Here is a 27,963-nt window from a genome sequence, read left to right as displayed (position 1 = left end):
TATTAGAATTAGTGATTTTCAGTTACTTGTTCAGTTAAGTCTTTTTTCTATAAAATTCATAACTTTGAAATGTGAATATCACACTTTCTAATTGCTTATTATAGATAATAGAGTTTTTGTAAATAACTGTTAAATTTAATATTTATATAATTTAATATTACAAAAGAGTAAATATAGTGCTAACTTTTAAATTTTGGTATTTAGAGATCTAAGAACCCAAGTACAGTGGCAGCTGTTTTGGACAAATGATAAAGAACATGAATTTTACTTATGTTGAAGACTTTAAAACATAAGATAGAGCCTGATAGGTCATTTATTAATCAATTTATATGGTATATTCTAGAGGCTGTTTCTAAGTTTTTAATTATTTAAATCTAGTCTAGATTTAGATTTTTTAAAAGTACATACACATTTCTAGTAATTCATTTTTATTTTATATTAATCTTAGGGGGAAAGGTATGCTTTTATTGAGATTCTCCTGGGGAGATCTGACTTAACTGCACAATCTATCACTGTATTTTTACTATTGCAGTTATAACAAATAAAATAGTCATTTTTCTTTTTATTGAACTAACAGCAGATTCAGCCATCCCTGTCTGTCAAAAAGTATATAAAAAGTCAGCTGTTGTACAGTTCAGTTGCCAAGCTGTATTTCAAGATAAATTACAGTGTAGATAGGTAGGTGGATTTATTTATATCTGTATACATAGTACATATGGTAATTCAAGTCACTAATCACTGCCCTAAGTGGAGGGGTAAAGGAATGGTCTTAATAGATATACAGGGATAATGTATATTTTCATGAGGTAGTTTGTACTTGTTGCATGAATGATGAAAGAGAAAGTGCGGTATTTTGCTCCACAACTATTTTAATCTTTTCGGTCATTGTGAACAGCAAGATCTTACAATCATTATATCATGTCTTCTTTGGGGATTTTTCAGCCTTTCAAAATTTTTTTTTTTCTGTTTCAAACTACTCTAGGTTTTTTTTTTTTTTATTTGTAAGATAATCGCATTAGTTTTTCAAAAAAGTTTTTGTACTGTGTTAGTGAAGTAAAACAATGATAGCTACTGTTAATCATGTCAGGCATTGTGCTAAGCAATGTATATGCTAAAACACACTAACTCAGTTATTTCATGGTACTACTTAGTGATATTGAGATCCTATTTTATAGATAAGGAAACCAAGGCTTGCAAAGGTAACCCAGGGCTATGCAGTTAGTAAGCTAGAGACAGACTTCACATAAAAATCCAGGGCTGCTTTATGGAGAGCGGGGCTGGTTCAGTCGGTGGAGCATGCGACTCTTGATCTTGGGATTGTAAGTTCAAACCCCACGTTGGGTATAGAGATTACTTCAAATAAAATCTTTAAGAAAGAAAAAATCCAGGGCTGTTTTAAATATAATCCTATGTTGCCTCTTATTGTTGATAGTCTATGGAACCTTTTCTCTGGTCATTCGAGGATTTAGAAGTTCAGTTCATTCTGTCAATAGAATGCTTTCTTTGTGCAGCTGTGAAATAGAAACTTGCTCTTTGGAATGACTGGCCAACTTTTATTCAGTGAACTACTTGGGAAATTGTTTTTCCTTGATTTACCATATGCTGTGAGTTCTTTCCATTGTTAAACAGTAGAAAAGCAGATGCTAGATTTGTGTTAACATTTCCAAATATGTGTTTGAAACAGATCTGGCAACTGATCGGAAGCTCTTCCGTCTAGTCTCCAATGATTCCTTCATCTCCATTCAGCCTTCCTTATCTTCCTGTGGACAGGACTTACCAAGGGACTTCAGTGACAAAGTGAGCTTGCCGAGTCACAGCCACCACCACCACATTGATCAGTCTCTGTCCAACGCCTGTGACACAGAAGTAGCTTCTCTCGTCCCTTTACATTCACACTCTTACAGGAAAGATCACCGGCCACGAGGTGTACCACGGACTTCTAGCTCTGCTGTGGCTTTTCCAGACACTTCACTGAATGACTTCCCTCTCTATCAGCAAAGACGGGGGTTAGATCCAGTTAGTGAGTTAGAATCTTCCAAGCCTCATTCTGGATCCAAAGAATCCTTGGTGGAAAATTCTTGTTTGTCTGGAGAATTTCAGCTTGTTGGTGAGCTGAAAAACAGTAGTTCTCAGCCACCTACAAAAAGTGGGAAGAGCAAACCTTTGAAAGCAGACAAAAGCATGGATAGCCTGAGGAGCCTGAGCACCCGGAGTAGTGGGTCGACAGAGAGCTATTGCAGTGGAACGGACCGGGACACCAACAGTACTGTCAGTAGCTACAAAAGTGAGCAGACCAGCTCAACTCACATAGAGAGCATCTTGTCAGAGCATGAGGAGTGTCCTAGAGTGGGAAAGAAAAGTGGCAGGAAGAAGGAGGGCTGTGCTGACCCAGAGGGCAAGAGCAGCTGTACCACTGACAAAAGGACTAGCAGTGAAAAGACTGCCTTGGAAGGAAGTACCAACAGTGGGGTTCAAGAGGCCAAGGATTCCAATACCTCCGATGATATGCACAATCAGAGAGATCTCACCACCTCTGCATCTGAAGAAGCCAATAAAAATCCCCATGCAAATGAATTTACGTCACAGGGGGACAGACCCCTCGAGAAAACTGCTGAAAACAAAGAGGAGCAGAGTGATAAGTCCGCTCTTTCAGTGGATTCAAAAGTTGCTAAAGACAGTGGTGGAAAGCAAAAGGAGGGGGATGTACGACCTAAATCGTCTAGCTTGATCCACCGGACAGCCTCTGCTCATAAATCAGGCCGGAGACGGACAGGAAAAAAACGGGCCAGCAGTTTTGATTCAAGTCGGCATAGGGACTATGTTTCCTTTCGAGGTGTTGCTGGTACAAAGCCACATAGTGCTATATTCTGTCATGATGAGGACTCTAGCGACCAAAGTGACTTGAGCAGAGCATCGAGTGTTCAGTCCGCCCACCAGTTCAGCAGTGATAGCTCTTCTAGCACCACCTCTCATTCATGCCAGTCTCCTGAGGGCAGATACAGTGCCCTCAAGACCAAACATGTCCCTAAAGAAAGGGGCACTGACTCTGAGCATGCACACAAAGCCCATCTGGGTCCTGAAGGAACGGGCAAAAAGCGGACAGCACGTCGGACTTCCAGCACAAACAGTGCCAAGACTCGGGCCCGGGTGTTGAGCCTGGACAGTGGCACAGTAGCGTGTTTGAATGACTCCAGTAGGCTGATGGCACCCGAAAGTATAAAACCCTTAACCACTTCCAAATCAGATCTTGAGGCCAAAGAGGGAGAGGTGCTAGATGAGCTATCTTTATTGGGCCGGGCTTCCCAGTTAGAGACAGTCACTCGGTCGAGGAATAGCTTGCCAAGCCAGGTTGCATTTCCTGAAGGCGAAGAGCAAGATGCAGGCAGTGGAGGTAAGTAAATTATAGGAAGAGATTTCCCCAAGAGTCACTGCAACTGTTGATACTATTGACTAGAGTAGTACTTACTGAAATAGGCTTTGTGTTACTATCCCTCCTTCCACTATGTTATTAAAATAAACTTTCTTCCACGTAGAAAGAGATGGTTGTCTCAGAAAAGGTTTTGGTGTGAACATTGAGAAAATATTTTTTCAGTTGTGTTATTTGAATATATCAATTCTTTCTTGGCCTTGGGTTTTTCTTTTTCTTTTTTTTTTTTTTAAGATTTTATTTATTTATTCATGAGAGACAGAGAGAGAGAGGCAGAGGGAGAAGCAGGCTCCCAAGGAGCAGAGAGCCCGATGCAGGACTCGATCCCAGGACCCTGGGATCATGACCTGAGCCGAAGGCAGTCGCTTAACCAACTGAGCCACCCAGGCGCCCGGTCTTGGGTTTTTCTAAGTCAGTTGCCATCTCGTAATGTTTTACCGGGAATAACAAAAATTGCTTCTCTTTTTTCTTTGTACAACAGTAGCGACAACAAAATGTAGACATTTATTAGGTCACAAACCATTTTTAGTCATCTCGTATACAGTGTGTACCACTGAGCCTTCAGAATTAGATCACTCAATCAGTTATATAAGATTTTTCCAAATAGTACTTTATCTCTTGCTATGTACTTTGAAAGCTTGCGCCTCTTTTTTATCTGTCTCTTTGGTTTTATTTCTTGCTTACTCAAGTATCAGGCATTAACATATTTTTTCTTTCAGCTTCACACTTAAAGTTTATTAAATTGATGTTTGTAGTTTACATTGGCATTTAGTATCCATCCGTGGATACATGATGCTCCCTATGATAATAGTGATGGTGTTTTGGTTAAAGTAATAGCTTATTTAATTGAGGTTTATGGGAAATGGTCCAAAATTCAGTGGCTGATTTTATATTGTCAGTGTGTTTTGGCCATTTTATTTATTTCAGAATTGTTTCTTTCTGTTTCCTCCTACCCAGAATAGTGAGTTCATTCTGTTGTGGTTATTATGGAATCTGGTTCTTGAGTAGGCTCAGAAGAATTCTGACGTCTTCTATTGCTGGTTTCCTAGCTTTCTTATCCTCCACCCCCATTCCCTGTATTCAAGCTTATGTCTTGTAAACATTCTCTTGTTTCCTTTGGTATCATTTCTAATAAAGATTAATTTCTAATGGGAATGTAAAAAAATGATCTTTAGTACCTAAAGAAGAAAACATTCTATCAAACTTAAATATTGAGAACTAATTATATCTGAAGTGATTATAACCATTTGGTGACAATGTAGTAATTACATTCCCTTGAATCTTTGATGTGGCTATCATTCTGTTTTTTATAAAAAGTCTTGAAATGCTTTTAGTGATTTCTCACACAAATCATACCAGAAATGTTCACGACATGTAAGAAACCGTTGGGTTTTAAAATATAGTTTAATTTTTCAAGGTGTCATAAAAATAAATTGTAAGAATTAACATGCTATGGTAGAAAAATACTGCTGTTCTAAATACTATGGAAATTTAAATACTAAAAAAATATGGACAAGAGCTATAGTAAGTCCTTATGTCTTTGTATTTAAAATGTCATTCCCTTTCCACAGGGAATATGAGGTGTTCTGATTTTTAGGAAAAGTTACATGGAAGGTTTTATTTGCTTCTTGGTGCAGATCTTTGACTAACACAAGCTCTTATTTTTCCAGATTCCAGGTTTTGTCTTCTTTTGTTTGTGTTCTTATTTTTAAAAAACAAACAATTCATTGAATGTTAATAAGAAACAGATAATGAACTAAAAATTTCCACATACTTCGATGGAATAAACGTGATAGTCTGTGGACTGGTAAAAAAAAATTTTTTTGCCAAAGGAAGAACATTGTAGGGGCTATTTTTATTTGAGTTTCATTGTGTTTAGAATGAAATAAGAGTAAAACTAAACTGCTTAAATACGTGGAGGATTTATATTTAGTTGGTTTTTATCACATTTTATTAGGGTTTTGTTTGGGCTTTTTGGAAGATTGGAGGTAGTGAGGGGGTATTAAAAATGATATAAAATGTCAAATAATTGGTAAAGATTTGTGTATATTAGCATTAATTGCTACAGTCCTTTCTGGCACTTCAGGAGATATTTTTCTGGGCTATCTGTTCTTACATAGCATACTCTTAAAATGTGTCAACAAAACAGGATACTCTTTCACCATTCATATGGCCATACATAAACCATAAGTAGATTTTGTTCTAATGAACTTGGAGGTGTTGATGAGTTCTCCAGTGATTTTGTTCTGTTTTTAAGCTGAACGGTATTGGCGGTGTGGAAGGATGAAATCCAGAAAATGTAGTCTAAGGTACTAAAATCAAATGCTCTAAAACAGGAGGTGATCTAACATGATGACAGGAACTCGGACACCCTTGCCCGTATCTAGGGGCTCCGCTGTAGGAAAGCTGCTTCTCTTCTTGAAGCCTCAGCCTTCTCCTCTCACAGGGTTGCTGTGAGGATGGAAGGAATTTCCAGATGTGAAATGCCTGGCACGTAGGAAATGCGTAATAGTGGTACTGTTTCTATTACACAGACCAGTCTCTTATGCTACTCAGGTGTATCCTGTCCTTAAAGTGGAAGGAAATAATTAAATTTAGAAATATATTAGATATTTCTAATCAGGCCGTTGTGAAACTCGACAATAGTAAAAATACGAATATCGGTATTCCAAATTTCTTACATAATACCAACAGAAAAACATTAACGTCTAGTTGAGTAATATGGATTTTAATCTTATTTTGGCAACAGTATGCCCAGTAACTTACCTTTTGATACTCAGTCACAAGTGATTGTTTTCATAGGACTTCTCACCAATAATCAAGTACTTCAGTTAAAATTGGATTTCATCAGTTTTCCTGTTTAGTTAGGAAAAAAGTTTTAGATGTAAACTAAGGCATTTTCTGTTGTTGATCTCTTTTGCATTTAACTTTTCTTTTGTAATTATAAAGCATGTCTTTAATACTTGATGGCTAATATTTAAAGGAAAAAATACGGATAAGTTCTATATGGTAGAAAAATGTCATGCTTTGTAGCCTACATTACTTTTAAAAAAACATTTTCTTTTGCATCCCTTAATTTACTGCATGTTTCAACAAATTATAAAGAACAACCAGAATGGAAAGGTTTATATTTGCTCTATTCTTTGTAATTTTTTTCTGAATTTCTTAACCTCTGTTTTTCTGTTTGAGAAAATTATTTTAAGCATGTCATAGGATTCTATTATTATTTTTGTGTTGGGAACCAAAGATAATCTTTTGTTAAGGGAATATTACTTCATTCAAAGAAAAACCAATCTCAAATTTATGAGGGCTTGTGCCATGTGTGTAGATTGAAGGTCAGTTATTTGAACGCAGATATCATTGGACCTTAGAAAGACCACTGAATAGACAAGAACATGAGAATTAAAGCTTTTGTACTTTCCTAAATAGAGGGACTCTAAATTCTAATACATTAGTTTTCTGATCCTTCTGTCCACATGGCAAGTTAGAAGCAGCAAATGAGTAGAAGGGGATTGGTGCTTGGAAAGGCTGAATTAATGACAGCAGCAGAAATGTGTTGTTAATATGAAAGGAGAAGCTGGACTGACCACACAAACAGGGTGGGTCATTAAATGCAGGGGCAAGTTGTCTTTTTAATTTCATAATGTTCAAAGGACATTGTGGGATCATAACTGAATGCTGTATTGTAGTACAATGCAGTAATAAATGTATATGCAACTGACCCTGATTCAGGGAAAGGATTATATTAATCTATACGGAGAAGAAAGCTTAGTCATGTAAAACAGAGAAGGATGCTCATTCAATGTAGTAAACAGATTGGGATGCTTCATTTACTTGGAAATATTATCTTCTTTTAAAATGGTATGAAGAAAAGGTATTTTTTTTTAAGATTTTATTTATTTATTTGACAGAGAGAGATAGCGAGAACAGGAACACAAACAGTGGGCAGTGGGAGAGGGAGAAGCAGGCCTCCCGCGGAGCAGGGAGCCCGATGCGGGGCTCGATCCCAGGTTCCTGGGATCATGACCTGAGCTGAAGGCAGACGCTCAATGACTGAGCCACCCAGGCGTCCCAAGAAAAGGTATTTTATTGATGAGACAAATAAGGGTTAGTGTATAGAATTCCCCAATCCAGCTCATGCCTGATTAAGTGTAGTAGGAGCAGATGTTACAGTGTTTTTCTTTCTAGTAGCAGAAAAGTTCTGGATTAGGAATCAAACAGTTACATTTTAATCCCATCTCTAATTACTAACTGGATACTCTAGGCAAGTCAGTAAATCTGTGCCTCAGTTTCCTCAGTTGAAAAACAGGAATAATAACTGTCTAGGTCTGTGTCACCGTAACTGTCAGACTCTTGGGAGCTTAGATTTGTAACAGTGCCCTGTAAATGGTAGGTTTATTATGAAAACTAAGACACTGATGCCTTTCAATCATTTGTTAAGGAAATTTCCCTCTTCAAATAGATGTCACTTCAAATATATGTTCTTCACTAATGACCCCTTCTTAGGTGCATCTCTGAAAATGTATGCAAAATAGTTTCTGAGTACAGTTTTCTGGGAGAGGGTCTATATCTTTCATCCCGTTTACAAAGGATTAAAAAACATTAGGAGTCACCTCTGAAGGTAAGTGATCCTGAAACTGGCTTTTAGGAACTGTTGTTTGTGTGTCATGACTCCAGAGTATGGTTTGATTTCTTTTTTTTTTTTTTTAAGATTTTATTTATTTATTTGAGAGAGAGCACATGAGAGGGGGGAGGGTCAGAGGGAGAAGCAGACTCCCCGCCGAGCAGGGAGCCCGATGCGGGACTGGATCCAGGGACTCCAGGATCATGACCTGAGCCGAAGGCAGTCGCTTAACCAACTGAGCCACCCAGGCGCTCTGGTTTGATTTCTTGAAAGCATTTTGTCTACCCACCTATATTTGTTGGTTGCCTGGGATTGTGGAAGAAATCAATAGGACGTGCACATCTCTCTGACTCAGCTAATCCTTTGTCGTTGGTTACTGTTGTTTGTTGGCTCACTTGTCAAAAAGTAAATTAGTCCTTTAAAATGTGTTCGCAGTTTGAAATTGTTTTAATTCAGAATGAATGCTTCGAGGTTGTGCAGTAGATTCTCAGTGTTCTTTAGCCTCCCAGTAAATGACACTGATGAATATTTGCTTTTATTTTAGAACAAAATCTTGGCATGCTGGTGTTAGCATCATCCTTGGCTGACATGGAAAGTAAGAAGGGGAAAAGATGTTTAGATCAAATGGGTTTCATGCCTAGACTTAAACTATTTTTTTGAAAAATTTTTTTTGTAAAATCATTTGAATGGGTATTTCTTCATGTACTAACTTTATATTCTTAAAATAGTTTTACCTTAAAGAATATTTCAGTGTATTTCGGGATGTCTGCATATATACTTTATTTTTCCGAGATGTATATATGCTTGTTTGTATTTTTGTCTCTCTTTAAATTCTCATTTCCTTTTCTTTGATCTCCTGTTGAGTTCGTAGGTGTACAGACTGGTTTGATCCCTATCTAGCTGAATTCCTGGGACCAGACGAAATTTAGGTCTCCTATTCCTCTACGATCTTGCTTCTCCCCCTAAAGTCTCATTTCCTAATACCATTTTGCTTCTAATCTGTTTGAGGTACCAAAATCTAACTTTTTATTTTCACACTTGTCCCAAATTTACTTTTTCCTATAATAAACACTCCCCACTGAAAATAACACCTTTCTTCAGTAGTTTTGTCTAAATTTGTATTCATTTAATAGCAACTCAGCTATCACAAGAGGCCAGACACGACTGTATATACAGCAACTAGACAGAACGTACTACGTTTGAACCCTTGCACTAAGCAGTCAGCTATATGATTGACATGTTTTCAAGTGGTGTCTTTTTCTGTACATACTTATGCTTACAACTTTCCAGTGTTTGAGATAGAATATGGATAACCCTAACCTCCTACCTCCCCACATTTTGCTCTTTTGTACCTCCCCGCTGTCCTGAAAGTACTTGTTGCCTTTAATACTTTTCCTGTTTTCATTCACAGGGTAAAACAAACTGATAGTCTATTGTTTCAGTATCCCCAATATAAAAATAAATAGTTGCACTAAAACAATTCAATACAGAATTTAGAGAATTGTCCTTAACTCATTTAGGTAAATGGGAAGTAACTCCTGAAGTGGGAGGTATGTATTGTGGATTTGGTTTTTTATTTGATCTTTAGGAATAGATCAGATCACACACCTGTCTAAAAGATCTTAGGATCTCTGTGCCTTGTGCATGAATAGCCCTTAGGCTCCCAGTAAATGTTTAAACTTAATCGAATGATTATTTTACTTCCTCAAAAGTAAAGAGCTAAATGATCCAAGGTTCTCTCTTAAATTTGTTGTGCTTGTAATTCAGTTTCTTCAAGTTTTCTAACACAAAGAAATGATTTGTGATTTTAAAAATATACGTTAAAAGATTCGCAATTGTCTAAATATACGTCCTTGAAAGTCTTTTTAAAGCTGTCTTGTTATTTATGGTTTTTTAATCAGTTAAATAAATGTTTGGGGCGCCTGGGTGGCTCAGTTGTTAAGCATCTGCCTTCAGCTCAGGTCATGATCCCAGGGTCCTGGGATCGAGTCCCACATCGGGCTCCTTGCTCGGCAGGAAGCCTGTTTCTCCCTCTCCCACTCCCCCTGCTTGTGTTCCTGCTCTCGCTATCTCTCTCTCTGTCAAATAAATAAATAAAAATCTTTAAAAATTAAAAATTAAAAAAAAAATAAAATAAATGTTTGTGGGGTTTTTTTTCTCCTTTACCTACACATGTTTTAAATTTAGTTGTACCCAGAGTGTTAAATTTTCACTATTTGTATTTCATGCTCTTATTATTTTAGTTAATTTCAGTATTTTGCCAGGAGGTACTGGGTTTTAAGCAATGTCAAAATGTCAACTTCAGAACCAAGTTTTAAAGTGTTTTATCCCTCCTGCCTGGTTCCCTAGTTTGAAGGTTTTTTTGTGTGCTTTGTTTTATTTCTCTTATAAATTTAAAGGATTCAAAAATAGTTTGTTCAATTGGGTTGTAGAAGTGAATTTTCATCAAGTGGCTTTAACTTATGTGACTCTGCTTGCAGCAAATTATTTTAAGCTTTAAAGACACTTTTCTTACAGGAAATTATTTTTATGAATATGTTTTGAGCAAATTATTTTAAGCTGTAAAGACACTTTTCTTTCCTTGGCACTGGTAGAACTGGACCCCTTCTGGATCCTATTCTAAATAGAGGTGTTCGGTATAAGTAGTACATTCCTCAGGGGGCATGGTTTAGTCTTATTTGTTGTGACCATAAACTATGGCATAGTGTTTTCAGTTGAATGTGTGATCCTAGCTGCTGTTAAAGTAGTTGCTATAGTAAACATTGAAAATTCTTTTAGCATTTGATATTTATACCCTGAATATTACAAGGACAACATAGGCAATAATCCTAACTCCATCTTAATACATTGTTCAATAGATGTCTGAACTTTCCAAAGTTTCCAAAACTGTTTGGTTAAGAGAGTAAGTAGTATTATATAGTTCTTTTGCAGATGGCAAAATATAAAGGGTGTGATAATAGCAAAAAAAAAAAAGTGAAAATTGTTTTGTGAAGAAGCCAAGGAACATTTTGAGTATAAATGGACACTGTAGTTTGTGTTTTCATCTTAGTATTATGGAATAACTGGCTTTTACTTAAAATTCACACCATTAAGTCTTCAGTAGAAGGAAGATCATAAAGAAAAGGGTTTCCTATTTCCCTTCTTTTATTCATAGGATTCAATGATTATAAGTATGAAATCCTTCAGAGTAATTTTAGTACATTTCATGGATTAAATTATTCTTCATAAATTATATTTTAGATAAAGAATAAAATTATCTAAACTAGGTATCTAAAACTAGAGAGAATGTGTATAAGTTCCTTAATGAAGTTAATGGACCTATAAATTGAGCAGTAGTTTGTTACACTAGAATAGAAATATTCAGTATAAGGTCACAAAATGTCTTGAGTTTTGAAAGAGTAATTTTAAATTCCATAACCTGAGTTATCCTTGCTGTTGTCTAAGAGCCATTAATAGGAATACCAGTCACTCATCTTAAGTTTGCATGTCTTCCTGCAAGTAGCTTGTGTGCTTTGTTTTATCCTTTATTCAATGACTGCCCTGCTAGTATGTTTTCTTCTTTGTGATGGTGCTGGTTGCAGTTTCCTTTTATTGAGGTCACAGTTGTCAAGAGTAGGCTAAGCACACAATATGCTTTGTAGATTGTGGTGATGGGAAGGCGTCCTTGAATTTCTAGATCAGCACTGTCCAATACAACTTTCTGTGATGTTGGAAATATTCTCTATTTGTATTGCCCCAATAATGGTAGCCACTAGGCAGGTACTTAGCACTTGCATGTGGTTCATGAATCTGATAGACTGAATTTTTAATTTAATTTAATTTTAATTAATTTAAGTTTAAATAGCCACATATGGCTAGTGGCTACCATGTTAGCACAGTTCTAGATGACCAGGTTTAATGATCATTTGTTCTCACAGGTCATATATAATTTTTGCATGTGTGAGCTCTCACAAGTAACCTTTTTCACATTTAAAGGAATTTTCATTATATCTCAGTAAAACTGGAGAGGAAAAAAAAAGAAAAGGAAAGAAATACTAGCTCACGGGGTCAAGTCCGATTTGGAGCCAAAGCCCCAAAGCCTAATTTTTAGTTGCCTAACTTTAGAATGTCACTGTAGTGTATGAGCTGAAAAATAAAATACGTAAGTAAGTGTCCTGTAATTTGTGACTTCTACTTCTTACTGGCAGAAGCTTGCCGAATGGGTGCAATAACTGTGCTTGTCATTCCTGCAATAAAAGAAAACAGTGCCTACACAGAAACACTATGCCTTCTGGAGGTAGTGCATACATTCCTAATCATAATAGATTCATTACATAAAGAATGTTCACTGGTGCGGTCTGGGGAAGGGATAAAAAATGTAAATATTAAAAAGCATACTTTGTTTATTAAAATCAGTATTCACATTGGTGGAAATGTATATTGCTAAGCAGAATAATGATTTGAGAATTAGTAACTACGCTTTTAAAATGTCCAGAAAGTTTGCAACAGAGAACTGAAATCTGAATACAACATTCTTGGATTTGTAATCCTTTTTATACTGAATGGAAAAAAAGTGTTTGGAAAGAATGCTGTTGTACTAAGTTGTTTTGTCTTTATTCATATTTGGTATGAAAATACCCTTTGTCATAGTCAAGATCATTCCTAGAATATTTAGGTCACTAGGAAACAATTGTTTTAAATTCAGATAAAAAGAATCATTTTGCATTTTGTTTTAGAAACTGAAATCAGTCAATTAGAATGGTTTTATAAAATTTTACATAATTCTAATAAGCCATTGTGATTTTGTCATTGTTGTGTATTTGGTTTTAGTTTGTACTTTATTGCTTTTGGATTAAGCTATGGGTTTCTGTACTTGTCATCTTGCTGATACTTGCTTCCTAATGTTGAGGGGACCTGTGCTGGGGCGTAGAGTTGACTACAGTTTGATGGGAGCAGACTACCTTACTGTTAAGATATATCCATGCTGTCTTGAATTAAACATTTAAAAAGCTGCCAAAGTTGTGGCACAGGGCAGTGTGGGATAAACGACTGCCTTACTCCTCAGCTTCAAAAATGAAGTATTATTATTGCTTGCTTGTACTGTCCTCTTGAGAGTGAGAAAGTAATGCCCCATTCCTGTTAGTTGGAACTAACAAGTACTGTACATTTGGGTTGACTTAAAGGGGGGGAATATAGGCTTATGGGACTTAAACTGAGGCTTTTAGAAAAAGATTTAAAGCAACAGAGATGTTAAAATAGGGAATTGAGATTGAAGAGTAGATAGTGAGGCCAGATACAGTAAGAGCATTTTTAAAGAAACAATTCTCTTTAAATAAATGACACGCACGTTTTGTGTATTCCTTTATACGATAGATGAACAGCATCTGTGTGGAAACTGGCTCAACTAGACAAGTTCCCTTTACCTTTGAGGGTGGGAAGTCAGGGGAGAGGCAGCCTCCGCTGCTATTTCCGTCTGTGCCCTAGGCTCCGATTTGACCTAAGTCTGTCTTGATGCAGCGGCACTGGCCAGCGAGGAGACAGTGTCATTCCGCCGTGAACGCAGCACATTTAGGCGCCAGGCAGTGCGGCGCCGGCACAATGCAGGGAGTAACCCTACCCCTCCCGCATTGCTCATCGGATCACCCCTAAGGTATGGTATTTTAAAATTCCACCAAGCTTAGCATGCATGTAACACTCCTTCTGAGCTGTTCTGTCAGTCCCAAGAAAGCATTCGGATAGCTTGTTCTCTTCCCTCCGGTTTCTCTCCTGTAGTTGTAAGTTCTTGGAGCTTTCTCTGCATGTCACCATGAGCCTGTTGCATTATGCATGCCTTATGTTGCGCTATTCCAACAAAATGATCAGATTGGTTTAGCTGATTTTAAATAGCAAAATTACTTTAGAGGCCTTAAGTCAGCTTTTCATTTTTTTTCCTACTCCAAATTAATATTAATGCAGCATCTTTTCCCCGGCGTCTTTAATAGGAATAATTTCCTATTATTATAATAGGAATTTAATTTAATAGGAATAAATATGGATTGAGCAGTGAGCTTGTTGAGGAACACAGATAACTGGCCTCAGCTTGATAAGCCAGCTTGATTATTTTATTTCACTAAAATATGTATTTTGTATTGCTTGAAAATTGGTGTCCTTTATTTCATAATCACTAGGACCTGGTAAATGACACGGAACTAAAATATTCCATTTATGGTAAAGTATGGTCAAGTGGGTATATATGTATATATTTGCATATATCTGTGTTGAATTTCTCAACTTCTGTATAGCACTGAAGAAAAACATTTTTACTTTTCCCAATACTCCTAATTAAGAAAGCATCTATTTATAATATTGGGAATAGTTTTCCATTAAAATTTTAGTGTTTTGTTCTCAAGTGTGTCTTATGAGACAAAAGATTTGTCCTTTATTTTACAAATACAAATACGGACAAAATGTTTTACATGTGCTTGCTTAAGCAGTGCATATATTACACCATATACTTTTATTAATCTCTGTGTTGAAAAACACCATTACCAAATTATTTTCCTACAGTTTAATTTGAAATTCAAAAGGAAGAGCATTTGATGACATAACTGCTGTTGAATGCACAATAGATTAGAAGAGCCAGACCCCTTCCCTTGGTAAAATCTTGTTCTTGAGAGTAACAAAATGTTTACTTTTATATTCCCCTGGGATTTAAGACTTGCTTATTTTTCTGCATTTTACATTACAATCAGGAACTTCATCTTTTGTAGGTCATGTTCCTAATTAATCCTGCAGTAATACATAATTCTGTAAAAAGTAGTGTGGATTAGTTACACCAACATTTAAAATATAAAAATGGGAAGGCACCAGTTAGAAAAACATTTGGTCTAGATTTCTGAGCACTGTTGCTTTTTGTGAACCCTCCTCTTCTACATGCCCTTCACCTCTTTTCCTTTGCTCCTTGAAGTAATTTTTCCGTCTGCAGCTGGATTGGGGGGTCTAGTCCCAACCTGCAGAAAGAGCTCAGCATTTCAATTTACTTTTTGTTTTGTTTTTTTTCTAACTGCTTCATTTTGCCCCTTGAATAATACTTGGCCATAGACATATTTGCTTTCTTACTCCATATTGATATTTCTTAATCCTTTTTTTAACTTTCTCCTTTTAGTCTTTACAAATCTTTTCATTCTTTGCCACAAATGACCCTGCTAGATCCCACTCTCACCAAACAAATGCAGACATACTACTTTTTTTCTTTGCCTGGTGGAATATTAAAGAACTAACTCTAGCCAATTATGTAGAATTTTAATACATCACCAGTCAACTGAGGATATGGTATGAAGCTTATTTGTAAAGGGCTCACATTAGAAGTTTTCTAAAGCAGTCTAATAGTCAGCATGTAGATTTTATTATGGTTCCAGGATATTTCCAGTATAAAGTTTGCATGTATCTTAAATAGGCTGACTTCATCATGGATGAAATAAGATAAAATTTAGCTTAGAGGAATTAGGAGAAACACCAATTTGATAAAATCTTTTTTTAATTGCAAAAAAATTTAGGTAGAGAATGTTGGTGTTAATTCTCAGTTTGAGTTACATAATAATCTCATCTTTAAATATGGATGGCATGGTCATGGAAAAGTTGGAAAACTTATTTGTCAAAAGGAAATGGAATAGGAGTGATAATAATTTAATTACAGTTATGTAAATACCAGTAAAATGTACTTATTTTAAACTTTAATGAATAGTTTAAGTATTTGACAATCAAAAGCAACTTGGTTAAATATATGTCTCTAAGGGTTGTGAGTGAATCATAAATTTCTTCACAAAGGGAATTTGCAAATCTTTTTTTATAATTGTTAGAATGTCCTATTTCAGAATTAGTTTTAAAGGTGTTTTTTTCATTAAGTTAGCCTTGTACGTAGGTTTTATAGGCCCTTGCCAGTTCTTCTCAGTTACTAGAGATGAAAGCAGAGATTAATATTTAAAAATTTTATAAAACTAAGAGTTCCATATTTATCTGTTTTTATCAACCCACATATGGTATCTTTTAGTAGTCTAGTTAATGGACTGGAATGAAAAGAAATTAGTACATTTTGGGGAAGGGAAAAAAGCTTTATTGTGTTCCTATGTTTATTTTTTTAAGTATTAAAAGATTGAAAGATCTGTAATCAAACAAGGTCATAGTAGTTACAACAGTCCATGGTTAGAAATTCATAGGGATCATTTTGTGGTGCTCAGGAATAAATCCACCAAGTATTTGTTGTTTGTGTACTGTGTTTAAAACAATCTTTTGAGTGTTCTCTGAAATCTGGAGATTCATAAGAATAATGCAATCATACTCTTAGGGTTTATTTCTTAGTTGTGGAGACACATACAAAAACAACAATATAAGACAGAGTGTGCCAAATACTAAATAAGTAGTACAGAGGAAGGAAAGACCAAGACCAGCTATATTTTTTCTGCTGTTTAAATTGGAAATGTTAATTAGTAAGATTGCATGTCAGTGATGCTATTGATAGCCAATAATTAGACCTAAATTTCTACCTTTCCTTTTGCTATGTTGTAGAATAGTTTCTACCTTTTCTCAAACTGGTAGTTTTGATAGATAATTGGTACTTTGAAAAATATTAGTTCCTGCCAATTATTAGTTAGGTAAAGTACAACCCACCAGGAGTAGTTTTCCTACCAACTTCTGCAAAAATGACATGCTTTTTTGTTGAAGGATTCTGAAAACAGGAATTGAAGGGACATAACATTTATGACTAGTTTTTGATGTTCAAAACTTGACGGCCAGATAGATTTTCACTTGTTTCCTTGGCTTCTCTTATTCTGGAATTGATTTCCATGCATTGCCTGATATTTTAAAAACCTTTTTGTGTATTTGGATATGTTGAGGATTACTGTATTCTCAAATGTGTTCATATTAAAATACATCTAACTGTCATATAGCATCTTTTTTACTTTAAGTGAAAACAAAAAAGGATAGAAAAATTTGTTGAGTACTTATTGTATAAAATTCTTAATGTCTTCCAAATCAGAAGGGACCTAGTACTTGAACTACTTAAACATTTTATTCGTCAGAATTTTCCCCTTTGTGAAATTTGGTCATTTTTGTAAGGTTTGTGGATAACTTTAGATAGATTTTGAGGAAGAGTAACAGACTTACTATGTATATATGGAAGATACAACCATATTTGATTATATTAGTTCCCAAGATCATCCCTTGATTTATGTTGATTGTACAGAGGTTCTACTCCAAAGAAGTTATTAAATGAATACTTTCATAGTTATGACTTAAAAAAATAATGCAAGTAAGCATCGACAAGTCAACATTATGTAGACTTGGTTTTTTTCATGTGTTCTGTACATTCCTCTGCTCTACTTAGAGTGTATACTTTTCTTTGGCTCTAAAAGAAGCCTGAAATGTGAATGTTCCAGGTAGTGATGGGTACTAGAACGTTCTGTGGTGGTGGAAATACCTAATTCACACTGTCCAGTGTGGTGGGCACTTGTTACTAGCTGCTCTCTGGTAGCTTTTAGCTATGGTAGCCGCTAGCTACTTTATGTGGCTGTTGAGCACTTGTAATGTGCTTAGTGGGACTGAGGAACTCAAATTTGAGTTGAGGTGGTCACATGTGGTTACCATATCAGACAGTGCAATTCCAGAGTGGATTCTGTTGCTATAACCACAGGCTTAAGCAACATAAGCAATATTTTCTACTTAGTCTTTTATTACATGGTTACTTCAAATTACAGCTCTTTTCATAGCCTGTGCAGATGAGTTTGTTTTATAGGCATCAGAGAAGCCAATGCATTGAATTCAAAACATTATAAAGAAGTTGATACTCAAGAAAATGATGAAGTAACTGAATGAGGCCATCTTAAGCAGCATTTTCTTTTTTTTTTTCCTAAAAGGTCTAATAACAGAATGCAGAGTTACTTTGAGTATCATGTAGAGAATGACATATAATAATTATACTGAAAATATTTCTATGAGTTTCATCACTTTAAATTTGAGTTTTATACTAAGAACATTAAAATTCATAGTATTTTAAAATAAATATCTAAAATATAAAATGAGTTAAGAATATAATACTTTCTTAATTATAGATTTTTAGATATTTAGATGATTTTTTATAAATTTAATAAATGACAAACTTCTAATAAAATACCAAGTATTTAAAAAATCTGTAAGATTTAAAAAAGACTGTAATATCCCTTGAGAAATTACTGGTTTCCAAATTACTTTTAAGATTTTCTAAAATGATGGGTCCTTGTTAATGAAAATGAAATGGATTGGAGAAGGCAGTAACATGTATATAGAGCCTGTGGCCTTTTTTAAAAAATATGTAGGCGTTTCATAGAAAAATACTTTATAAATTAATCACACTTCCAGCATCCCACCATCATTTGTATTTCACTTGGTTGAGTCAGTGTTTGTTACTCTGTTTCTCTTACATTTGTTTGTGATTTTCTTTTGATTCAAAATTGTCACCTTGGTTGCATTTGATAAATATTCTTTGGTTTTCAAGTGCATAAAAACTTTGTTTTATTGTGAATTTGAGATGCCGGAATGTTTGAAAGCACAATTCTAGAATTATTATAAAGGTTATAAATAAAAGTGCGTATTTAAACTGAACAAGAGGATTTATCTGTTGGGGACGAGCTGCAACCCACATATGTTTAATGCTTGTGTTTCTTTGCTGCTTTCTTTGTCCTTGTACTAGAATTTTGTTGGCTTGCAGTGGGAAAAAGTCACAGGTGGATTAGCTTAGATATACATTAAATGTTTGCTGTGTTCATCACTATGTTCTAAGGACCAGAAGATTTAAGACAGCATTACAATCTGTATATTTTACAAAGTTTGTTAGCTCTTTCTTAGGTTACACTGAAAAAATCAGGTTACATTTCGAAATCAGTTTTCTATGTTGACTTCATTCTAGCTATTGTTTTTTCTTTTCTTCCCTGTAATGTCTCCCCAATCCATCTTTTTTCCTAGCCTTCAAGATGGTCAGCAAGGCCAGCAGTCCACAGCCCAGGTCAAAGTCCAGTCCCGCCCCCCTTCCCAGGCTGCAGTGCTCAGTGCTAGTGCGTCCTTGCTGGTGAGAAATGGGAGTATCCACTTAGAAGCCTCACATGACAATGCATCTGCTGTAGGCGGCAGCAGTTTGCACGATGAACTTGGTACGCAGGCCTTATGTAATCTTGGTGATAACAAAACTGTAACGCAGCAGATAATGGGTAACAATGATTGCTCTTCTTTTGTGAGATAGCTTCATTTGGAACTATGCATAAGAGCACTTTTTATAGGATATGTCCAGTGTGTGAGGAAAATTTGACTTGCTTTCCCATTCTCTGTTTTTCTCTCAACATTTATTCTGCATTTTTCTTAGCATGTCTGTTACTGATAGGTAGTTAAAAGTATTAATAAATGTTCATGCTTTAGCGTTCTCTTATAGTGATTCGGGCAATTCTGTTATTCCTTGGCACTTATACTATGAGGGGAAGTGTTGATATTTTAAAAGTTATTTTGATTAAACCTTAATTTCTTTGAATTCACTGAATGTGCTTCATGAAAAGCATAAATACTTTCTAATGGTGTATTACTACAGAATCTTTCTTCTGGGTATTCTGTATTTCACTTCAATGTCTGTCACCTGAAATAGACTTACTATAATCCTAAATGCAGTACTCTGAGGGTGCCATGGCGCTACACTAATATCAATAACTTCATCAAATTTTTTCTTTTTCCTTTTAATACATCTATAAAAGTTATTAATATCCACTCAAATACCTGTTTTGTACCTTAAAGACAGTATTTATTACTGCTTTGGTCTTCTGTTTCTCTGTATAATCCATCTTTCTTGTGTTCAGAATGCAGATTCATAGCAATTTAAGTTAATACAATGAAGAAAATTTTATTAAAAAACACACAGTTGAAAGCATTACATTTGCTCACCGTGATTTTGTTAATCCATGTTTATAACTGTTTAATTTATAAAGATGATAATCCACTTGACACTTTGGCTAGAAGGATGTGTGGTGTAAGGTTCCCAGTTTCATGTGCTCTTTGTTGACTCTTCCCATTTTGTAAAAATCCTTATTAGTTCCAGAGAGTTAACAAGTATTAAATATGCATATTGATGACAATAATTATCTTTAGCAAATCTTAGAGAAACTTGAAAATGGTCACTAAGATATTTATAACATTAGCATATATAGTGATTTCAAAATAAAAGAAGACAATAAAACATTTAAATTTTAGAGTGCTTTTGTGTTTGCGTTTGTAATTTGAAAAAGCAAGGGGGTTTATTAGGAGGGTCCTCAGTTTAGTTACTTGCTTTGAGTTAAAATATTGATACTTTTTTTAGTTGCAAATCTATTCAATTAATGTCTTTCTGTCACTATTTCTCTCATAACCCCCGTAGTCTTTTTGTCAGTTTGTGCATATAAAATTACAGTGACCATCACCATTGCCCATTGGGTCTGTGGTAGCGGATTTGCTAAAATAAAATTATGGCTTAATTTTTATCTGTTTTGGATTTTTAGACTTCTGTCAAATGGAGCATAAAATGATGCAGTAGATGATTTTCCTCTATAAAAAACTAATTTACTTGAAAAACTTGCTAAGAGAACCTTCATTGTAAAATCCCATCTTCAATCCACTTGCAGATTATTGAAAATATGTACATATGAACTCTCTACACAGTTCTGAAGATGAAGTCTGGAGGTGACTTTAGCATCTGTGGGTGAATATTCAGGATGTTGTCTTGAAATATGGATTTTTTTCTTACCTGCCTTCTGGTAGCTAGTTATTGACCTGTGGTAGCTGGATGCTGCCAAATTGAATGTACTGTGATAATGAGCAACCGTGGACAGTGTATACCTGTACCATATCAAATGAAGTTGGCCAAAAAAGATCCTGAAAATGGGCTGCAGTTGAACTTAAAGGAATTGTAGAGACACTGATTTTTATAATTTTATAATATATTCCACTAGAATATTTTTGTTGCGTGGTTTAATTTCTACATGATTATAATTAACGGTGGTAAGATAATTTTGGGTAAATGAATTTGGGTACTCAGATGTTAAAGTTAGTCATGATATTGGGGCACCTGGGTGGCTCAGTTGGTTAAGCGTCTGCCTTCTGCTCAGGTCATGTTCCCGGAGTCCCGGCATCAAGCCGCATCAGGCTCCCTGCTCAGTGGGGAGTCTGCTTCGCCTTCTGCCCCTCACCCCGCTCATGCTCTTTCGCTCATTCTCTTTCTCAAATAAATAAATAAAATCTTAATAAAGTTAGTCATGATATTCCCTAAAAGTATGGAATATTTAGAAAGAATTGTTTCTAAATTTAGCTTCTTCAATGAAAATTTTTTAAATGTACAAATCTATACATGTGAAAATGTATATATATATACATAATACATTTATATAAAATACTCAAAAATATATATACACACATACATATGTATGTTTGAGTGTATATAAATGTTTGCATCTGTACACATATATAGATTATAATTGGTTGTTTAAGCAGAGGTATAACTTTTTTGGATTAAAGGAAACTTGCAACCAGGCACTGTTTAATTCTAAGCCTAGGTAGTTTTCTTAACTGTTTTCTACATCTTTACTTTGTGGTGTCCTACTAGATAACCACATCCATTTCCTATATTAAACCCTGAGAAACCTTATTTCTCTGTTGAATTTTAACTAGCATTTCAAGGTTACCAGGTAACATTAGACATGGTAGAAAAATTCACTGAAGATGCTGTTTTATGGATTTTATTAGTAGCTTTTCAGCTGAAGGAAATATTTTCATCATACATACTCAGCAGGCATAATTGTTAATCATAATTTTAAAAAACTGAGTTATAAGTATATAAGTTAGAACCTGGTTGGAAAAATTTGGGTGATTTTCTTATTTATAGACTTCACTTCCGTGCAAAAAAAAAAAAAAGGTTCAAATGATGTAAGTGATAGATAAGTTTTGAAGTTAACATCTTTAAAAAGGCAGTTACTATCTAAGAATTTCTCAAGTCTTTCAGTGTAACATATTTTTTTTTTAACCACATCTTAAAGGTTAATTTCCTTTTCAGTAGTCTTTTAGTGGACTCAATTTGTTTGCAGTTGATTTCCTACTATATTCTGAATTAAATCGCAGTTATACTTAATAAAACAAGCTGTGCTTAGGTGCCCAGATGAGTCACACGGGAGACTGAATCCAGGTAGCCTTAAAGTTCTATCTTAGATATATTAGGCTTTTTCTATAAAACTTGGCAATCACTTCTCAGTTTTTATGTTAATCTCAGCTTCCTCTTGTAAATTAAGACTAATAAATTGATGTAATGCCTGTATAGTTGATAATTAAACTCTTAGTATGTAGCTCATCTCAGAGGAAATGTTCTAGATAAGGTCTGGTAAAGCAGGAAAACTTACGTGTGTTTTCTGTGTATGAAATTAGTGGTCAGTGGTGAGGAAAGGCTTTGAAAAAGTATATATAAAATTACATAAAATTTTCATGTAAAAGATAAACTGTTATAGACAAGAAATGAGGACAAGTTTATATCTGTTTAAAATATAAAATATGTAAATATCATAGATGGTATTCCTCTGATGAATTTAAGACTTTCTTAATTTCATTAATGCATTAGAGGTTTAAAAAGTGATGTGTGAATTGATTTTTTTCTAAGGTTTTCTTTTGTTTCATTGCTATGCAAGGATTGACAAAGAAGGTATTCTTTGAGATAATCTGCTTTACTACAGAACTTATTAACTCGAAAATGTGGTCAGCTCTAGAAAAAGTCTTAAATCGGGCAGTACCCTATTGCCCTTTTTATTAAGCGGTTTATAACAGCTATGCATTATTAAGCAGAAATATGATTTGGAGGCTTTTAAATTTTTTACTTTAAGGAGCAAGGGCTTAGATACTTTCAGATTTTTAGAGTTAGTCTTGGTATTTAAAAAGGTTATATATATTATGTACTATTCTTAGCATTTTGTGCTACATTATAGGCACTTCCTTGTTACTATAAATACAGAGTTAAGAGGGTATAAAGGATCTGAGTCTATTCTTCACTGCCCTATGTTATGGCAGATCATTTTTATTCATCTAAACAAAAAGTTAGATTCTTTTTGCAGCAACTTTGATCTTGTCCTTTATTCTTTATTGTTATTTTTGAATACATAAAAATACTGAATTCTATTTTATTTGGGGCGGAGTGCAACACAAAGTATATACAAATGAAACTAAATGTTTATTTCTATTGAAGCAGTAAACATCCTTTGTTATAGCTGAAAGGAAATATTAATGGGTTTTGGGATATATTCTTTTGATAAAATTAGGATGTGCTTTTCTCATTCTTATAACAAATACAAGTTTAGAAATACTCAAAAATATAATGAAAAGTAAGTCATCTGTAATTTCATCACTTAGAGATATTCACTATTGAAATTTTATGAATTTTCCTTCCTGTCTTTTTTAATGGATACATTTATGTACTTTTCTGAAACGGAATTGGGATCATGATGTGTGACTTTTGTGCTACCATATGAGCTTTTGTATCTTGCTTTTTTCACTTAGCACGTGTTATTTACTCATGTTATTAATTGTTCTTTAACTTGTTTGTAGGTGATGGCATATTATTTTATCTCTTAAATCTCCATGAAAGGCAGTATAGCATAATAGACTCTAGAGTCAGACTTCATGGCTTCTAATCCACGCTCTGCTACTTACTAGCTGTGTTACCTTGGTCAAGTTATTTTCTCTCCCTGTTTATGTTTCCTCATTTATCAAAGGCTCAGTAATAATAATACTTACAGGTTTATAGTGAGGATTATTATATCTATTAAAATATGCAAAGCAATTAGAATAATTGCTGGCAATAATAAGTCAATTACGTAAATAATAATTGCTATTAATGTTAATAATCATTGTTATTAACATTATTTAATCATAATTTATTTAACCAGTTAACCCCATTGTTAGTCTTCAAGATGATTCCTGATATTTCCTCTTGTAGTAAACACTCTGCTGAACATCCTTTACATAAACCTTTCAGTACAGCTGTGGTTATTTCCTTAGGATAAATATTTTGAAGGGAATCATCCAGGGGAATAAACATTTTTGGGGCTTTGACATACACTGTCAATTGCTTTATGGAAGCTTGTCCCAGTTTACACTATATCTGGCAGGATTTGATAGTGTATGTTTTATCTCCCCAAATATTATAAATGAAACATAAACCTAGATAAACTATCTGCTCTAACCTTATCCCCTGGACAATGCTCAGAAGTTTATCGCTGTTACTGTGGAAAGACTTCTAGTATATTATTTTTAAAATTTTTGGATGCCTGAACTGCTCTGGAATTTTGCACAAGATAACAGGGACTGGTTGAGATATCCAATTTGTTTCTTGTTTGTCTCTGTTGTAAAGAATTCACTGAAGTACTAGACTAGATTATCACTTTCTAACATTAACATTTTTAAGATCCTAAGTTAAATTTGGTTAATTTAAGCATTAACTGAAATACAGGTTGGATTCTTTATTGGAGGATCCCCCCCGCCCCGCCCCGCCCCGCCCCAGCTCTTCACTGATCAGTGACTGAAAGAGAAGTTTACATGTCTCTCAAACAGTTTAATGGGAGCTGTCCCCAGCAGATGGGTTGGTTCTGGTTTCTTCCACATGTGGCTTCCCTGCTGGTCCATGGTGACTACTCCAGTTGTTGACATTTATCTGAAAAACAGGAAGAGAAGTGTTGCTAAAAAATGTAAGGACAGTTAGCCCATATCTTTCACATTGTGACTTGAGACATGTGCCTGTCACTTTCTCTCACCTCCTGTGGGTCCATACGTAGTCACATGGCAACTTCTAGCTGCAGGAGAGGCTAGCTAGGAAATGTCTCTAATTAGGTGGACACAGGCCCAGCTGAGATTCAGTGAGAGGAATGTCATATTATGGAAAGGAAAAGGAAGGGATGAATACTGGAGGTCAGTCATCAGTCTTTGCCACAATAAGCACTTCAAATCAGTAAGATAAAGATTAATAACTAGAAAGATTGAGAGTTTAAAAAAATACAGGTGGTTTGCAATCATAGGCAAACAGTTCAGCTTTACTCATAATTTTTTAAATTGCAAATTAAAAACAAGGTTGAGATCTTTTTCATCTTTGAATGTGTAGTATGTCTATTATTGGAAAGGGTCTGAAGACTGAATGCTTTTGGAGGGCAGTTTAGAACTACATACCAAAAATGTCGATGGCTTTTAGTCTACAGATTTTACAAACTGGCAAAGATATATGTACATGGATATTCATTGTAGCATTGTTAGTAATTTTGGAAAAATTGTTTGTAATTTTGAAAAACAATCTAAATGTCTGTTGTTAGAGAACCCCTAAAAGAAACGATAGTACATAAACATGGTATCATATTTAGAACTTGATGCATCTTTATTATTGACATGAAAAGTTAAGCTAGTTAGTAAGCAAAAGAAGTAAATTTTAGAAAATGTGTGTGAGGAGAGGGATCTAATTGTCTTAGGACAAATGTACATAAAAATTATTCAGGAGAACACAGTGGCTGTCTCTGGGGAGTGGGGAACTTTTCTTCATTTTATATACTACTTTTGAATCTGATGACGCATGGTATTTTTAAAAATGAAATGCAAAAACAACAAATATCACTCTCTCCAAAATCTTGATTTGTATTTTGTAGTAATTCCACTGACTACGTGCTGTCTCATGAGTATCCATCTACTGAGACTCTTACCTGACGAGTCATTTTTTCTTCTTTGTTTTTAAATCAATTTTATTGATCTATAATTTAGGTATGATAAATTGCATCCATTTAACATGTACAATTGGATGAGTTGTAATAGATGTGCACACCTTTGAAATACTACAATGAAGATACAGAACATTTCCATCATCTTCAAAAGATTTATTGTTGCCTCCATTGCAGTCCGTCCTTCCTCCGCCCCCACCACAGGCAGCCACTGCGTACTTTATGTCATTATGGTTTTCCCTCTTCTAGGAGTTCATTTAAATACAGTCATAATATGGCCTTTTGCACCTAATGTGATGCTTTTGAGTTTATTGTTTCGCGTGGGTTAGTTTATTCTTTTTTTGTGCTGAGTATTATTCCATTGTATAATATATGTATATTGTGTAGCCATTCATCTGATAGATGTTTGTGTTGTTTCCAGGCCATCGTTAATAAAACTTAACTGTTTTCAAAAGTGGTTTTACATTCGCACCAGCAGTGTATGCAAATTGCGCTTGTTCCCATTCTTGTCCCAGTTTGTTATTGTTGGCCTTTAAAATTTTGGCCCCAATGGTTGTATCTTACTGTGGCTTAAATTTGCATTTCTCTTATGAGTAAGGATGATGGGCATCTTTTGATGTGTTAATTGGTTATGCATATGTCTTCTTTTGTGAAGTGTGTCCAGATCTTTTGCTCACTTTTAAAATTGGGTTATTATTGAGGTGTCAGTTTTTTTTTTATATTTTAGATATAATTTGTCAGATACAAATTACAAATATTTTCTCCAATTCTGTGTCTTGCCTTTTTGTTTACCTGATCATTTATAATGTTGTCAGTATCGTTGTCATTTTGTAGATTTTACCAAGATAAGGAAGACATCCCTTTGAAAGAAAATGTGAGCAGATGATGAAATCATAGCAGAATATGAACTTGTACATTCACTTTTGGAAGGTTCACCTGATCCTAGGGATTAGGTAGTGAGAGTGGAGACTTAATGAATTAAGGCATGTGGTGTTGAGTCAGAACTAGAGGACAATGGCCATGTCAGTAAATTGTATCTGCAAATCTATTTTACTGTTGCCAAGCAGTAGAGACCTCTGTCTTTCCTTACCAGTCCTCAAAGGCTCTTTCTTCTCATACCTGCTCTTTTCCTTATTGTTCTCCTGTTTGAAAAACCTAGCTCGGTGTTGAACATCCCAGGAAGAAGGACTGGTTCTCAGTATTGAAACTTTTAATTACAAGTAGCATAGTGACTTGATTATCATGGTAGTACAATAGTTAAAAAGGTTTTAGAAGCCTAAGGCTTTTGGTCTAGGACAGGGGTTGGCAAACGGTGGCCCGTGGGGTAAATCCTTTCAGCTTGATGCTTAATTTTTAAATGAAATAAAATAAATATATGTTATATGTTTTCTGTGGCTGCTTTCATGCTGCAATAGCAGTCTTGAATTGTTGTATCTGACCATCTGTCCTGCACAGCCTATAGTATTTATTTTTTGACCTTCTGTAGAAAAAGTTTGCTGACCCCTGATCTGGAGAAACAAGCCCATTAACCGATAAGCAGAAATAAAATGAGTCTTTCTGTCAGGGTGAAAACTCATGTTTCCTCAGAGACTCATAGGTACCGTTCATGATTAAGGGTGGCGCTATCCAAGAAACTGGGACTAGTCTTAAAGGTCTTTTCTCTCCTTTTTTTTTTTTTTTTTAAGATTTTATTTATTTATTTGACAGAGAGGGACACAGCGAGAGAGGGAACACAAGCAGGGGGAGTGGGAGAGGGAGAAGCAGGCCCCCCGCCGAGCAGGGAGCCCGATGCGGGGCTCGATCCCAGGACCCTGGGATCATGACCTGAGCCGAAGGCAGACGCTTAACGACTGAGCCACCCAGGCGCCCCTCTTTTTTTTTTTTTTTTAAGATTTTTATTTATTTGCGAGAGTGAGAGACAGAGAGCATGAGAGGGAGGAGGGTCAGAGGGAGAAGCAGACTCCCCGCTGAGCAGTGAGCCCGATGCGGGACTCGATCCCGGGACTCCAGGATCATGACCTGAGCCGAAGGCAGTCGCTTAACCAACTGGGCCACCCAGGCGCCCTAAAGGTCTTGTCTCTTAAAAGTATAATAATATATTCATTGAAGTAGCATTGTGAACACAATACTCCTCACATCAGAAATAAGCACTTTTTGTAGAGTACTTAAGTTAGTCA

General features: G+C 35.2%; 1 protein-coding gene across 6 annotated transcripts in view; it reads left to right on the top strand.

Moving 5' to 3' along the window:
- PCNX1 (pecanex 1) overlaps nucleotides 1-27,963 on the top strand; it is a 238,294-nt gene that overhangs the window by 57,768 nt on the left and 152,563 nt on the right. For 5 of the 6 annotated variants that reach the window (XR_004677042.1, XM_034992840.1, XM_034992839.1 and 2 more), the window contains exon 6: nucleotides 1,685-3,391. Coding sequence is in view for 5 of the 6 variants with exons in the window: in XM_034992840.1 (XP_034848731.1) it covers nucleotides 1,685-3,391 (1,707 nt within the window). In the remaining variant the exon portion in view is untranslated. Of the gene's footprint in view, nucleotides 1-1,684; nucleotides 3,392-13,547; nucleotides 13,681-19,007; nucleotides 19,193-27,963 lie in introns of all 6 variants that reach the window. The other variant, XM_034992837.1, reaches the window with a different exon arrangement.

This window comes from Mirounga leonina, unplaced genomic scaffold (assembly GCF_011800145.1).
Source record: "Mirounga leonina isolate KUSES-001 unplaced genomic scaffold, KU_Mleo_1.0 Mir_82, whole genome shotgun sequence".
Taxonomy (NCBI): domain Eukaryota; kingdom Metazoa; phylum Chordata; class Mammalia; order Carnivora; family Phocidae; genus Mirounga; species Mirounga leonina.
This window is presented reverse-complemented; position numbering and strand designations above follow the sequence as displayed.